This window comes from Hetaerina americana, unplaced genomic scaffold, assembly GCF_022747635.1.
Source record: "Hetaerina americana unplaced genomic scaffold, ioHetAmer1.1.p SCAF_2, whole genome shotgun sequence".
NCBI classification, from domain to species: domain Eukaryota; kingdom Metazoa; phylum Arthropoda; class Insecta; order Odonata; family Calopterygidae; genus Hetaerina; species Hetaerina americana.
The window spans coordinates 111,933,099-111,950,746 of NW_027286763.1; the positions used below are offsets into that span (position 1 = coordinate 111,933,099).

At 43.3% G+C, this 17,648-nt stretch overlaps 1 protein-coding gene across 1 annotated transcript in view; it reads left to right on the top strand.

Annotated features, from left to right (window-relative positions):
* The window catches only part of ASPP (Ankyrin-repeat, SH3-domain, and Proline-rich-region containing Protein), a gene marked incomplete at its 3' end in the record, with an annotated part of 529,394 nt that overhangs the window by 176,728 nt on the left and 335,018 nt on the right, over positions 1-17,648 (top strand). The window contains exon 2 of the mRNA XM_071585642.1: positions 1,450-1,511. Coding sequence (XP_071441743.1) covers positions 1,476-1,511 — 36 coding nt within the window. The remainder of the gene's footprint in view (positions 1-1,449; positions 1,512-17,648) is intronic.

A 17,648-nucleotide genomic window follows, 5' to 3' on the forward strand; every position in this document is an offset into this window, starting at 1 on the left:
CGAGTGACCTCGGCCCCACACCCTCCTGGTAGGATAATACATTATTGTACACCTACATAATAACCCACAAGCCACCGTAAGGGCGTTAGGTCCGGTAAGGGGGGTGTTAGGTCACCACCCGTAAAAGGGAACAAAACCACATTCATAACCAACACATATTTGCAAATTTATACCCACAGTGGCGTATACATTCATGCAAAAATCTTTTCCTTTTACACGCATGTAAATACATATACTATCATCTAACTAATAATTACACCTTATTAAGCAGTGAGAAATTTACCCAATAATGTACAAGCTAGAATTTGAAAACAAGAAGGCGAAATGCCACCACCACATGGACATGCAACGGTCTCCTCCCCAAGGACACAGATGGGGAATGTGGTCTGATGCTGCAGGTAGCGGGAGGGTCCCCCCCACGGGGAGAGAGACGAGGGATGGAAGTGGAAACTTAAAAACAGAAAAGGCAGAGGAAGCAATACTCTTAAGAGCAGCATATTATTTAAAGGCATTCTAATGAGGTCATGCAGAAAGAAAGGGTTTTGACAACAAAACACATGACATTAGTGGAAGAGCATGCATTTAAGTAGAACTAATTATTTACCCTGGACGCTGGGGATGGAACCCTGGACGCTGAGGGTGGCAAGTGGGATTTTCGCCTTCTATAACCCTGCTGTTGCTATTTCGTATTGTCCGTGGGAAGAAGGAGTCCTTGAGTCTGCTAGTTCTGGCGTCTATTTCCCTAATTTTATATGCATGATCCAAGCGACTAATGTATGTAGGAGTACGAATAATTTGCGAGACCTCGGTGCTGAAACATGCGGATTTGAATTTATTTAATAATTTCAATCTTGCATTGAATCGTCTCTCTTCTATTGATTCCCACCCCAAATCCATTAGCATGTCAGTGACGATTTTCTTTATATCGTAAGAGTAATAGTAAATTAACCCATATCCTGGTTGCCATTCACATGTATTTTGTATTTGCATTGTTTGGTACCCTGCAAGCCACCCCTAGGGCGAGTGGTTGGGGGTGAATACACACCAGATTAATGTTTATCCTTATTATACCCTACCGCAGTCGGACAATGTTATTCTGATCCCTTATCGTTCGTAGAAAAAATGACATCTTGAATTTATCTGTTCTAAACTTAATCTCTCTAAATGTTATTGACATGATCTCTCCTACCGCAGTACGATGGGGTAATAATACATTGTCAACATCGCTGCTAAAGAGACGTTCTTCCAATTCATGCAAGAGATTTAATCTGTAATTTAACCTTTGCTCTGTGACTGATTCCCAGACTAGCTCATCTTATATTTTGGATGCGCTATCGCGATAAGTTTATCGTATCAACGTTTCGGAGTTTTACATGTGGCGTTAATGTCTTTGCTCCTTTTATTGAATTTGCTTTAAATTTATGCACACTCTCTCTCTTTCTCCGCCAGGGGGTCGGCTGGGGACCGGACATGGAATGAAGGAGGCGGCGGGCAGAGCCTACGGCGACACGGTGAGTGACACGCCAACTACCGGTGCTAACTTACAGAGGTCATCACTACCTGTACCGATACCGAGGTGCCGGGAGGTATTTGGCACAATTAAATTGTATCGGTACTCAGTACTTATCTCGGTATGAGTGCTTGGTACCGATATATGTAATGCGAAAATTTTGGTAACGGTACTCGGTACTTTTCCTGTGTACGGTAGCCTAAATTTCTAGCTATAGGTACTTTTTTACTTTCGGTAATTTTTACGACTTTTATAATATGGTGTGTATTTTTAAAAAAAAGTACGTGACTAATGGTCATCTAGGCAATGCGGACTGGTTCGCAAATGGCCAATAATAATCGATTGTTCATTTTATCGATCCTATTAATTCGATATTTTGGAGGAGATGATGAAGGCTAATTTTTCTCTCCATAAATTGTCCTTCTTACAAATTTTCCATTTAGTTGATACCGATGTTATTTCGTTTCTCTTTTAATAAATATATTACGCGTATGGTTAATATTTCGGCGCTAAAAAAATTGCCAAGTCTCTGCCTTGTCAAGTGACCTTTTTCTATTTCATCACATTTTAGATGCAATTAATAAACTTAGTGGTTCACATATAAATACTATTCAATTATATATTGAGATCCCAAGAAAATCATACGCCCTTCTTTCTTACAATGCTGTCTATCATTGCTCGTTGTCTGCAGATACAATAGTTCATGAATATATTTGAAGTAATTCGAGGGTATCGGAATAGACCTTCGTTTTCTCGTCCAACAATCGGAATGGTCCGCGTATAGTAATGCAATCTAGGCTTCATTTGTGCTTTACGGTCCAATTTGTGCTTTTTTTCTGGTCTTCAGATCTGCGGAAGCATTGAGCAATATTGTTGATGGGTGAATAAGGGTGCAATCTTACAACTCTATTGTCATCAAATCTAAAATTACGCACTGTGCTCGAGCGAAAAAGCAAGAATTGCGTCGATATTCGGCGTTTGTTTCGAATATTGCTCAGGATTTGTTTTTTTTTTATTTTTTTATTTTTATATACCCTGCAAGCCACCGTTACGGTGTGTGGCAGGGGGTGAATACACACCAGAATAATTTGACCCGAATATGACCCTACCGCGGTCGAACAATGTTATTATGATCCCCTATCGTAAGTGGAAAAAATGGCATCTTAAATCTATCCTTTCTACACTCAATCTCTCTAATTTTATTTGACATGATCTCTCCTACCGTAGTGCGATGGGGGTGATAATACATTTTCAACATCACCGCTAAAGAGACCTTCCAATTCATGCAAGAGCTTCAATCTGTAATTAAACCTTCGCTCCGTGACTGATTCCCAGCCTAGCTGCTCTAATATGTTGGATACGCTTATAAGTTTATCATAAAAACGTATTACAAACCTAGCTCCTCTACGCTGCATGGTAATTAATCCAATTTCGTGAGGATCCCATATGCTTGCAGTATATTCTAAACGAGGCCTAACTAGCGAGAGATAACATTTCTCTTTGGCTTTTTCATCACATTTACCAAGTACTCTCCTGATAAATCCTAATTTTTTGTAAGCTTGTCCACAAATTCCCCGTGAGTATTTCACCCAGGAGATATCGTGAGTGATGGTGAAGCTTAAGTATTTAAACGAGCTAACGTATTCTATTTCGGTGTCCCTAATGCAGTAGTCGTTCGGGTGGGAATTGCTCTTTTTCCAAAAATGTATGATTACGCACTTTTTTAAGTTTAATTCTAGTTGCCAAGTGTCGTACCATCGCTGTATATCATTGAGGTATCATCTGATAAAGCTTCTGTGTCGTCAAGATCACGGATATCACGGTAAACCACTGCATCATCGGCAAATAAACGTATATTACGAGTGACTACGGAGGCAATGTTGTTAACGTACAGTAAAGTATCATTATAAGAGGTCCGATGACACTTCCCTGGCGAAAAACTGAAGTAAAGAGTGTTTCTCTGTTAGCGCTCACGGCTGCTGTTCTCTGGAGGACTTATCAAAAGTGAATTGCACGAGTTCCCAAGAGGGGAGTCGTCCTCCGCTGGCGTTGAGGCACGGGCGTGTTTATTCCGTCGATGTGGAAGCGTGGCGTTCCGAAGAGGCCAAGACATCCCCGTTTCCTTCTTTCTTTAACAGCATTCGAGTTAGCCTCGATCGCGGTGGGATGACCTCGGCGACCTTGTTGCTCAAAAAAGGGCCGGAGTCAATTAATTTATGCCTTTTACTGCCGCCCATTGACACCGTTCAACCGTTGTCAACGAATGCCGAGGAGGCGAAGTGTGTGTGTGTGTTGGTCTCTGGAGTTTCGTAATAATTAGTCGGTCCCTCGACAGATGTCGTTAGCGGAGCGTGCCAGAGCTCTCGCTCGCGTATAAGAAAATCTTTTCGTCTCTTGGATCGGTCGTCGTTCCAACCGACTTGAGACCACTCCGCCTGCTTGGTATCTTTCGAAAAAAATCGGAGTGGCCGGGGTGCTCGTGGAAAATCTGGAAATGCCCCGGAAAATTGCAAAAATGTCCGGGAGATCTTGTGCGATTACGACGTCGAATTAATGACCGATATAACATCAGTTCATGTGAAAGTTTTCTATACAACCATTCTATTCAATGAGATACTTAATTTTCGCGTGATGAAAAATGGCCGTAAATTAATCGTAGAACATTGGAAAAATGCATTTATTTTAGGGCATTAATATGTTCAGATTCCAATCACACAATGCTTGAAAATTAGTATCACGACGTGTTTTCGTGCGTTTACCTGAAAATTAGCCTTCAAGTATAGTAATATCTAGGAATTCGCTTTCTTCCCATGTAATATTAACCAGCCTGTTTGTCTGATTAACCCACTAGAAATGTTCATAGGCTTTAAGATGGGTGGAAATACATTGTTTTTTTCATCGCATCCACATAATACCCCGAAAGCCGTCATAAGGGCGTGTGTCGGGGGATGTTCGGTCACCCCTCGTAAAACAGAATGAAACCGCATGCAAAACTAACAAATTCATGCCAATTTACACCCACAGAGGCGTATATATTCATGCGAAAACGTTTTGAATTCACACGCAGGCATACATGTATGGTATTATTAACTAACATACACATGTACATGCACCTACGAATATACCTTATTTTTACGCAGCGTTTCATTTTGTTCCGACTTGTAAATTAAATGTTTTAAATATTTCTAAAGTCACTTCGGTTTCTTAGTATTATGATTTCTGATTGTTCGGGGAAAGAATGAGTATTTGTATCTATCTGTACTGGAATCTATCTCCCTTATTTTATCTTTGTGGTCTGATCTACGTAAGTGGTGTGGGGCCATTATAATTCCTTAAGTGTCTTCGTTTTACTCTTTTCTTCTGAACCTTTCTTAAAGTCTAAGCCTCGCCTGTTCTCTTCGTATCTCAAGTGGCTCCCAGCCTAAATCCCCTAAGAGACCTGTCACACTTGTGTTCTATTCTCTGGACTTCATCTAATTTTTTCTGCCAAATTTGCTCCCAAGGATCCCAAATACTTGCGGTGTATTCCACTATTGGTCAAACTAGAGTGAAGTAACACTTCTTTTAAACTTTCTCATTATATTTCCCCACCACTCGTTTAATGAAGCCGAGTTTCCTTAAAGCGGATCCGCATATTTGCCTAAATAATGTGGGGCCATCATAATTCATTTTGTGTCATTGTTTAACTTGTTTGTTCAGAACCTTTCTAAATGACACTCGTCTTCTTTTCGCACCAATTTTTGACGAATCTTTTTCAAGATGGACTAATGAGGTTAATATCTTGACTTGATACACAATCATAGAAAACACTCACGTGGAGAAGTTTGTAAAACCTTGACATGCCATGAAATGTTGTCAATAGATTTTGTTGGCCACCCTGGCACTTTTCTTCCCCAGGAAAAGTCGTAACTGTCCAAAGTGAGGACGGCACGTTGCCAACTCTTGTTTGTTTGGCGTGAATAAATCCCCCTCAATACTTTCCAGAAGAATCCAGACTCGTTGCATAGAATAAATGTTGTCCAAATCTCCTTATATACGACGCAAATAAGTTGGACTGGTGTTTATTCAAAGAGGAAGGAAACTTTGGCGGTGCGGTTCTCCACTTAAGTAATGGACACAACAGTGTTTTGGCGTGGTTGATTGAGAAAGATCGCCACGACTTCGGTGGATCTCTGGAGGCAGAGGTAGTGGAAGTCGCTTTCATTCGCTTCCCGGCGTCAATCTCATCTTGTTTGACCCATTTTGTTTCACTAATTTATCGCGTAGTGCTCTGAACAGACTTCAAAAAAATCACTAAGAAATGTTTTTATTTCCGCATTCGTGCTGTTTTTGATCTGTAGAAATACATAATTATTCAGTAGTCTCATGTTTGGCGTTGGGTTTGGTTGAACACACGAGTGATCGTCCCTCCCCACTCAACAACCCCAACGGGAAAGATAAAATCGGACACCTAAACTTGCATTATGTACTGTTCTTCAATTTCGCACACTTCCTTCATCCCGTTCAACATCTCGTCATTCTATTTCTAGTGGTTTTGGTTCATTTTCATTCCCTTTTTTTCGAATAACAAATAACTAATTTATTACGTGAATTAATCCTTGTTTCGAATTAAGTCTTGCTCCGGCATTCAAACAAAATTGGATGTTATTTGATAATATGTTTACCGAATATTTTCCCTTTTCCCTTCCTCTCCCGTATCTCCGACCTACCCACCTGGTGCTAGCAGCCCTTGCCACACACCTTTTTGACGAATAGGAGGATATTTACGTCGAATTAAGTTCTTTCTTGTCAAGAGGAATCACCTGTGGACGATTTCCCACATTTTGATTTCCGTTGCAGTCCCCTCACGATGTCAATGCCGATAAGAGTTTCTTCGGCTGCGATGTGAGACACGATGATCAAAGAAATTTGGAAAGGTACCCAGGTTGATGCGAAGCATTTTTTGGTTTCCGTTTACATCTACATCTACTTAATACCCCGCAATCCGACGGAATGATTTGTGGCGGGGAGTGTTAGGGCACCACCCGTAATTAAAGAAAAAACTGCATGCCAAAGCCACAAATTTATACAGTCCACAAACAAAACATGGTATATATTCGTGCAAAAACCCTTACACCCCACACGCGCGCGCTAACGCACAAGCTACCAACTAGCATACACATGCGTCTACATATATCTTTCTTAAGTAACCTCGGTTACTTACAATTATGATTTCTGATTGTTCAGGGAAATAATGTGTATTTGTATCTGTCTGTCCTGGAATCTATCTCCCTTATTTTATCTTTGTGGTCTGATCTACCTAAGTAGTGCGTGTGGCTATTATGCTAATTCCTTTAGGGTCATCGTTAAACTCGTTTGTCCTGAACCTTTCTAAAATTCTTAAGTCTCGCTTGTTCTCTTCGCATTAGAGGCGACATTCGGTGAATCGCTCCTCGGCGGATGATTGCCGAATGGTGATGAGGGCGACAGAGCTCGCGGATGAGTTTCCAAATGAGTTTGGTGAGCGCTTCCTAACCGATGCTCTCTCTCTCTCTCTCTCTCTCTCCCGGACTGGTGCTGCAATCCCGTTGAAAAACCTCCGAAACCGCTGCGTCATGGAGCACGTGGGCGAAGTCGTATTCCAGGATGACACCGGTGGAAATCCCATGATTTGGTGTCGCACAGCAGGCGAGGGATATCAGAAGTCTCGGGAGCATGAGGGCATGCACGGAGCCTCGCCTTCGAGGACTGGGCAGCATCATAGGGAAACCAATCAAAGAAAAGGGAATTTAAAGTTGAGAATTTTCCTCAAATATAATATAATGAGGACTTTTTTTAAATAATTTGCCAGAAGGAGAACTACATTAAGGTTAAGAGGTAATTTGTTAAGAAATTCTTTTAAAAAAATATGTAAGGATGAGAGTGGTAGGTGATGAATTCTTGGCTCTTGAGTGTCTGCGACATTCAAATGGAGCGGAAACCCGAGCGAAGGGGAGCCCTTAGCTCCGCCCCGCCCCTCTCTCGTGCCATCCCTCTCGGCAAAACTCCTGGATGCCACGGGGCGGCCTAGCCCCCGCTCACTCATAGGCTCCGGTGTCTTCCTGCGCGCGCTACCACCCTGACCTTCGACCTTCGCCCCTCCCCTCTCTTTAGGGCACCCCGAAGGCCCCTGGCGCGCGCCCTCCTCCAAACCGTGGGGAATGGGGGGGCGCCGGGTGCATCTTTCTCGGATTCCATCTGGAGTCCCTGGAATCTCGTGATCAAACGGGAGGTGAACGTGAGCGAACAGTACCCTTGGCGTTGTCATGGGATAGCTTGAGATATGAAAGGATGCATGCTCCTAGATACTAATTACCAGATGAATACGAATCATAGAACCTAATACATTGCTAAGCGACATGCCCCGAATCAGAGTATCAAGAATAAAACAGAGTGCGGAAACTGTCGATGTAATTGGGCACTTTTACCCCGAGCCATTCAACGAGACCACAACAACAATTAGCGTGACTGAACAACAATTTGATCAGCCCGAATACCACCCCATCACCAATTACTCTCATGGCTTGGTGACAAGCTACCCACTGCCAATTACCCTCGCGGCGGCCTGCTTCGTAAGATTTAGATGCATAATTTGCGCTTTGATCTTTAATTTATTAAGTTTAGATTCCTCCTCCGCTCCGCCTTAACTCGACGAACTGATCTGCTAGTCGCAGGTGATCTCTCTTAGTTTTTCGACGGCGAACTGTCTTTTCTGGAAGTGCTGAAATGGTGCACGCATTGGTCCCACCTTGTAGTATCTTCTCATGGTGCTACAGCAGGGGAAACTCCCTCCTCGCAATCCATCCCCCCCGATCGACATATGGATCGGACTGGATGAAATAAGAAATGAAGAAGTATACAGAAGAGTAGACGAAGAACGGACCTTATGGGACATCGTAGAGAAAAGAAGAACCAGTTGGATTGCCCACCACCCCCATAAGGCACAATGGATTCGTGAAGAATATAATAGAAGGACAAATGGAGAGAAAAGTCCCAAGAGGAAGGCCAAGGGATAAATACATTGGAAAAATAAAGAAAAAAGTACATTGCGAAAAATACCAAGAAGTATTTATTTTATTTATCGACTTAATTGGGCGAGGTTGAGACTAATAGTCCCTTCTTCCATCTAACCCTACATTACAGACATTATATTGCAGACAAACACATACAACCAAGCCCTAAATGGGGGAAATCCACCTAGGCGGGAATCGAACCCGCGACCTTTGGGTTTGTAGGCAAGGACGTTACCCCACCGCCACCGACGCCGGCATCAGATAGGGTAGAATGGAGGGCTGCAGTCAACCAATCTTAGGATTGAACGACAAATTATGGCGATGGACCAAATGTGATGAATGACTAGAGTTTTTCGTAAGTGTTGTCGTTCGTTTGATAATGTACAGACAAATGCCCATGATGATGACAGAATTGGCCGCCCCCGTCTGTGGTGAACAATGAACTGCAATTAAACATTGACGGAAAACTTCGTGAAAACCTGCGTTTTACGATATCTGAAATACTTGGAAAGTTTTCCACAGATTTATACGACTCTGTCACTCATTGAATCACGACTGAAAAGTTAGGCTACTACAAATGTTTTGTGCTCGGCTCGATGAGAAATTTAAAAGACGCCGTCATCGGTTGGCTGCGATCTTCAGTGCGGCATTATTTTAACCTGAAGAAATTTGAAAACTATTTCAGAGAGAGATGAAAAATGTTTATTAAATCTGTTTGGCGAATATGCATAAAAAATAGTGCAGTTATGTAGTTTTGAGGTGAAAATATTACGTTTTCTGTATCTATTCCATTGTATTTTTTATAGCATAACAGAAGTTACTTTCTGGGCACTCCTCGTACATGTTGAGGTCTTGAGACTAAATACCGATTTGACGAGGTTTCGCATGGTTAAAGTCACTCTGAAGACAATAGTTAATGCTTTGACCCCTGGTGCTCGACAGGCGCAAACAGATAACTGAATAACAAGGGTCTGAATGAGAACTTGAAGGGGCATTTGAGTCCATTGACTCAATCGGAACATGGCTTCTATTATGGCGTCACAATCATGTTTCCTTCGCAAGTTTTCTTGGAAGAAAAATGTTTCATTTGACTGCGCGAAGGAGCTAAATTGGAATTTTTGAAAACTGAATTTTGTTTTAACAGATAAGAATACATAGGGTGAGAAATCATTACTGAAACTGCCTTTAATGATTTCGTATCATTATCGGCTGAATCCCGTTACCGCTTTTTAAAGTCTGAATCGAATGGTGGCTTTTGTTTATCTTTTTAATTATCCATTTTCAAGGATTTTGAAGAGGGGTTTGTTTTTTCAGTGCAAGAATATTGCACGAAAAGCCCAATACTTGTAGTTTTCCGTCGACACTGCGATAGGAGTCCCCCGTCTTTAGCATCCCATATTAATCTTTTGGCAGAAATCTATCCGCCCGTGGGTTTCCTATTCGTGAAGTGATTTGGAGGTAGGGGGTGTGGACCTCGCTGATCCTCGCCCATCCCTTCCTCCCGAAGTTCTCAACTGTAGATGGAGCGCGCGACGCGGGGTTCGGAGTTCCCAAAGGACCCTCCCAATCTAATTGAAGCAACTTGCTCAACTAAGTTCAATCCCTGGCCCACGTCGGCGCTAGTCGACAGACTCAAAATGTGAGGTTTATGCTCGATTTATCAGACGGCTTCTTGGTAGTAGTATTTAGGGGAAGCGACCGACAGCTGTGAAGGGGATGGAAAGGAAAGGATGAAGGGTGGAGAGAAACCCGGTGTCGGCATTATCCTACTCTTGTCGAAAGCCGCCAAGGGGTCCGCAGTTAAACGTCCCATCCGACGGACGGCGTACTCACGCAAACTGCTCTCCACAAAGCACCTCAAGTAGGGATCGAGATACCACCGAAAAATATATTCCGCCGCCGTGGTTAGGAACCCGGGCCCTCTGGGTGGAAAGCCAGTACGTTAGCCACCGCACCATCCGATCCCCCGACGTCTTCTTTAATTACTTGCTGTCGAGCAAATGTGACAGTTCCGCTGAGAGCAGGACGGATGCACAAGGCATGCGAACGGCGATCCATCGTAGCGCCGAAACTGACCTCAAAAGCGTAAAATCAGCAATTTTTGCATTGCTGAAACGTAGTGTCGTGGATGCATTGCCGTGTTGAAGGAAAATTGGGAATTTTTAACTTAATTTTTAAGGGAATGCTAAAGAGAGCCTGAAAGCAGTGCCCTGAAATTACATAAAATCCTGTTTTTTTGTCGATTTTTCCAATTCCTTAAGGGAATTACTTGAAGGCCATGCGCCCATTCATTTGTTCTCATTATCCCCAGAACCAATCGTCTTTACTCGACGGAATATTCGCGTAAAATTCGTTTTAAATCGATCGAAATTTTTGCGTGATATCGTCGCAGGACTTTCGACATTGGCTGTGTGTGTTTTTTTAAGGGGGCCCTATCGATTCCCCCGTCTACGATTTGGCAATTGCGGGATTCGGAACACGCCCATGCCCCCCTGTCGATCCTGATTTAAACGGCATGGCTTGCTTTCATGTTCGGCTGATTCAGAGTTGAAGTCACTTTCGGTCATTCAAGAACATATTGCCCACACGTAAAGGGCTAGTTGGGTTTGCGAGAGGCCGTGTCCACGGCTGGGTGATCACAGAGGGAGAGCTCCTGCAGAATTACGCCGGGGAATTTGGAATGTGATCGGGAATCTGATTTGACATGCCTTGCTGCTCTGAGAACGTATGCCTTCAACCAGTTAATTACGGATGAACGTAAACATTTAAACGAGCAATTACGCGGTCACCTTGAAATTGTAAACAGTTAAGGGACTCTCTTATTTGATTAGGACTGACATGTCTTCGTTCAGTTATGAAAGTGGGTCATCTTTGAAACGAAAATACTGCAATCTCTTGCTTGCTGTTCCCATTTTTCAATATGGAACTTGAAATTCATCGAAATGGTTTCTGTAAAATTTTATACCGGTGATGTCGCAGATGGGGAAAAAATCATCCCTTATTACAAACCTATAGAAATATAATTTCCTCAGTTTAATGATGGTAAAATTAATGGAATGTAACAAACATTACTAATCTCTAATGTGATCGCTCCGAAACAAATTTATGATGGATTAAATTACGGGTTTTGAATGATTTGCTCGTGAAAGATATTGATTGGGGAAAAAGTGTCATGTCATTAGGATTTCCACCTTGAGTCTAATCCACACGACAAAGTTGTCTTCCCGTGAGGGACGTAAAGCACGTCTCGCACACCGTCCGTGGTTTTTTTCCCTTGAAATGAACGTCCTATTCATCGCAAAGCAAGTTTACCGATATTCTTCCGCGATAAGTACTACAGGGCTCTGCGGTCTGAAGCGTACCATGAGCAGGTGCCGCGCCAACCGCGCCGCCGAGTGCATGCGTGATCGAAGGGCATTATTTTCCCGGACGCACCGAGGGCGAGATATAGGTCATCGCGGGCGAGCGATTCGTACCATCGGAAATGAGACGCTCCGGATCGATTCTCGATTGCGTTCCCCTCCCCCTAAACACTTCGCCCGACGCCGCCCTACCGATTCTTTTCAACGACTTTGCTAGGACGTGCGAGGTACGCGCGTAAGACGAGGGCCGCGTCGATGATGACTCCATTCCCAGGGTCGCTCGACCGAAACATTCTAAGGGAGACGCGAGGTTTCTTTTTTTTTCAAAAATTCTTTTACTCCTTTTATCGGAGATGGAGTAATAGCAGTGTTCCTCCCCTCCATCCCCAACTCCTCTTTCCCCGCATGCATACGAGTCGTATCGCTCCCATCTCCGTCCCTCTGACAAGACCCTTCTCGCCCCCTTCGTCCTCCTTCGCCCCAACCGGGGCCGGTCTGTACCTCCGCGCGTGTCTTCATGAGCGACTCAGCAAGCAACCGCAAGTGAGATGAGGGCGCCCTCCCAACCCTTCCCGCCTCCAGACACACCCTCCGACCCCTCGAATCCACGAATCAACCCCCCCGCCCGAGTTATATCTACATCTCACCCTGTCAAGACGCCAATGGGGGGGTGGGGGAGCTCGGCAAAGGGGTGTAAGAGGTCACCAGGGTGTTATACGATATTAATGGCATTCCGTATCATTTTGATTAAGGAAAGTTGACCGCCAATGGTGCACGAGGGAAGAAGGATGTCACAGACACCGGTGTTAAGTTAATATTATATATCAAAGCGTAAGTTACTTTCTGGACAGGGTTCGTGTACGTGTTCGTTTTTCGTTGTAGTTTAACTGAAAAATGTGACTGGTTTCTGGCTTCACGTCGTGGATAGTTATGTGTATCCATGGAATGAGAGAGATTTCGTACTCTGCCTGAGAGATTATTTGGTTTGGTGCACCCGTGGTACGGTATCATTAGGTACAATTAGTAGTGAAGAGATACGTGTGGGTAGCGTGCCATAGGTGGTTGGGGGGGAGTTTCATCTCGGTTCCTAGTTGGTTCCCTCCCCCCTCCCTCCGAATGACTGCAGTTTCACGCAGTATTCGTGGCCCTGGCTTCCCGGAATGGATTTCCGGCGCGGCTGGGAAATGCGTGCATCATGCCGCGCCAGCGCCTGCTGCACACTCGGCAAGGGGTTGGGGGAGGGGAGCAGACCTCGGAGTAAGTAGGGGGAGGGAATTCACTTCGATTCGCCGACTCGATAGCACACGTCTCTGACGCGCGACGACGGATTTATCGACTCCCAGGGGGATGACGTGGGTGTAAACAAAAGAAGGGGGGTGACATGCGATATCACACCCCACCCCCTGACCGACCGAGAGGCGATGAGTTATTTCCCGGGAGATGTGTCACCCCCCGGAAGGGGCAAGTGCTCGGGTTGGAGGGCGTATACGTGTGCCTTGTGTAAAAAAATATATATAAGCATTATGTATATATATATATATATACATAAATTCGTAAATATATATATATATATATTCGTATATATACATACGTATATATATATATATATATATATATATATATATATATATATATATATATTATATATATATATATCTATATTTACGTTCACTCACAAATATATGTGTGCGTATATATACAAACATTGTGTATATATATATTTATATATATACATATATAAACAGAGTAATCAACCCAAAGATTGGCTTGGTAGGTGATTGTAGAGGTCACCCAGTTCTAAGCCCGATGGCGTGTGAAATTCACACATCAGGGTAGGGAGACCACTTTCTTTCCCTTTGCTGGATATGGTTTCCCAGGAAGTTCAGGTGCCCAGACAGGCCTACGCGTGAATCGAACCCGCCGCCCTAGCTTGGACTACAGCGACGCACCATATATATACATATTTTCATATATATATATATATATATATATATATATATATATATATATATATATATATATATATATATATATATATATATATATATATATGCAAAAATTAAAAACAAACACACACACACATACATATATAATATTATTATTAAGGAATCTACCGGTTAAGGTAGGTTTTCGGATGGATACAGCTACTAAATAAATATTTTGAATTTCCTAACAAAATACAAAATCCAGTATCCTACTCTACATCAGACCCCTCTTCATCTCTGAATACTTTCTCCCTCTCTTCATCCCGTCCAACATCCCTATCCTGTTCCTTCCCTTTCCCCTTATGCCCAACATTCTCCCCTCTATCACGGTCTTCAACATCCCATTGCCGGTCAATACCCCCTTCATCCACTTTTCCTGCCTCCATAGGATTTCTCCCAGCAAACCCCCTCTCTTCGGCCACCATGCCAAGTACTTCCTCATTTGTTTTCTTCTCTATCCATTTCACCTTCTCCATTCTTCTCCATACCCACATTTCAAAAGCCTCCAATCTACGTCTATCCTCCTGCTTCAATGACCACGTTTCCGCACCGTACATAGCTACGCTCCATATTAAAGTTTTTACGAGTATTTTCTGAATATCCTTACTGAAAGTCCCTGTCATTAACTCGCTCCTCTTTGTGAAAGCCTCTTTGCCTATTGCAATTACTCTCCATATATCTGTACTACTTTGACCGTATTTGTCCTAAACACTTCCGAGATACATAAAATGTTCTACCTGCTCTACTTTTTTCCCTCCTATTTTAATATTTAGCTTAGCCTTTTTCTTTCTAGAAAATCGCATAACCTTTGTTTTATTAATATTGATTCTCATCCCATACCTGTCGCATTGAATTTCCAATTCACTCAGCAATGCTTGCAGCCCCTTGGCTGACTGACAAACTAAAGCTTGGGCATCAGCAAACCTAACTGATTTTACGAATTCCCCGCCCACTTTCATTTCTACCTCCAGTTCTTCCCATGAATCTTTAATCATTTCCTCTGCGTACAGGTTGAACAGCAACGGTGATAATGGGCAACCCTCCCTTACACCCCTTCCTAACACTGCCCATCCTGACTCTCCGTTTCCCATCCGCACCTGAGCAGCCTGAGACATGTACAGCTTGCGGATTAGCCTCCTTTCCCTCCAATCTATTCCTATTTTCTGCAATATACTCATTAGTTTTTCCCAATTCACTCTGTCAAACGCTTTTTCTAAATCTACGAAACAGGCAAATACCTCCTGGTTGTGTTCTATATTCCTCTCGATTAATAATCTCATTACTGCCATGGCATCACGTGTGCCTCTCCCCTTCCTAAACCCAAACTGATCATCCCCTAAGTAATCATTTGCCCTACTCTCTATCCTTTTGCTTATGATCCTGAGAACAACTTAAGCTGCGTGGGATATCAAACTTATTGTCCTGTAGTCCTTACAAGATGTAGCCTTTACCTTTTTCGGAACTGGAACTAAAACTGATCTCACAAAGTCTTGCGGCCAGATTCCTTCCCCATAAATACTACGGATCAACCCATATAGCCTCTTCCTCCCACATTTTCCTAAGCATTTTAAAAGTTCCGCGGGAATGTTATCCACCCCCACGGCCTTATTTAGTTTGATCTCCCTTAATGCCCTTTCTACCTCATTGTCTAGTATGCCTGGAACTAAGCTGTCTTCCTTTACGTCGTATTGTTTTTCAATGTCTAACTTTGTTGGTCTATGTTCTTTACTATACAGCTCTTCTATATACTCCTTCACCTCTCTTGGATCTTTCCTGCGTCAACTATTACCTTACCCGCCTTATCTCTAACTGCTAGCATAGAGCTTCCTTTCTTACCTCCCGATAACGATTTAACTTTGCTGTACAGCGCACCGATTTCACCCTTCCTCTGCAGACTTTTCATATCATCGCACTGGGTCTTCCACCATGCTTCTTTGCTTTATTTGTTGCCCGCCTCAATTTATTATTCGATTCTTTGTACTTCATTTTGCCGAACTCTGTATTTACATTCTTCCATTTTCTCCGCTCATCCATCTTTTTAATCATCTCATCCGTGATCAATGGTTTCCTAGTCCTTATAGCGTTAACGGTTCCAATAGTGTCTTTTGCGGCTTTCGATAACCCTTTATTGATACTTTCCCATTTTTCTTCGATAGTACTTAGCTCTTTACCATCCTCCATGATTTCCTCTACCGCCTGTTTGTATTCCTTCCTTTTCAAACCATTTAATGCTTCTACATTCCATTTTCTAACTCGCCGCCCCTGCCTTATCTTTTTGAAACGGACGCTACATTTCATACAACTAAATTGTGGTCAGAGTCCGCATCCGCTCCCGGGAAGCTGTGCGAATTTATCACACTGTTCCTAAACCTGTGTCTAACCAGGATATAATCTAGCTGATACCTTTCTGAGTCACCTGGCATTTTCCATGTATCCCTGCGTCTTTTGTGGTGTCTAAACCAAGTGTTGGTGATGACTAACCCCTGTCTCCTGCAGAACTCAACTGCTTTCTCCCCGCGGTCATTCCTCGTGCCTAAACCGTAGTCCCCGACCTCGTCACCATCTCTTCCTTCCCCTACCGTCGCATTCCAATCCCCCATCACTATCAAATGTTTCCTTGCAGGAACACACGCGATTATGTCCTCTAACTGTTCGTATATCCTATCGACCTCTTCTTCCTTATGGTTGCTCGGAGGCATGTATACCTGAATAATAACCAAGTTCGTCGGTTCTGCTTTTATCTCTATTAGTAATACTGTAATCTATCCGTTACCTGTTCTATGTCGACTACGCTTCTTCCTACCTCTTTATTTAATACTATGGCAACCCCTCGTTGGCTCTCGTCCCCGCCGCTGTGTATTATTCTATAATTATCACTCCAGTTGTCCCCGCTATCCTTCCATCTCACCTCGCATAGACCTAAAATATCTTTATTTCCCCTTTCCATCTCTCGCTCAATATTCTCCAATTTCCCTGTCCTCATCATTGTCCTAACATTCCACGCTCTTATGCTAACTAATTTGGTCTTCTTCTCCTGCGTCTTCTGTCCTGCTGCTGCTGGTTTTCCCTTGCAAGGGTTTCGTGGGATGACGACCGCGGAAGCCTTGCCTCCCCCGCTGCCGGGCACGACACACGGCCGATTGGGCCGAGCCCCGTGGTTGCCAGGACTCAAAATATCTCTATTGTCCATCACATTTTTCTTGGGAATGATAATTGAGGTGGTTTCCCGTTGCCTTCCTCAATAGTGTTTTTAACGTGACACCATCACTTACTGGCCGCCCCACTGGGGTCAGACGCCATTGCAGCCGCCTCACTGAGGAACAGACGCTGCGTGGACTACCTTTCGTCTGGCTCCTAACCGTCGACCTATCTGGCATGGGTGACCCTACCAGGAGCAATTATTATTACTCTCGCCAGCACAGCTCTAGGGGTCATCGGAACGCACAAGCCCTTCCGCCACGTCAAGGTTGTATTCCGGGGAGGGACATAAAAAAAAAATATATATATATATATATATATATATATATATATATATATACATATTAATAGAAACAAAGAAAGGACACTCACATATGTCTTTTTGACATTTCGACCGGCACGACCGTCGTCATGAGAATGATGTTCTCGGGGAAGAGTGGATAGGATATGTGCGTGTACATATGCACGCACACACCACCACCACCATATTTTTGAGTGAATATTCTATAAGTATTAATGAATAATGGGCAAAAGAACATTGAGTGACCGCAAAAAGCCTGGT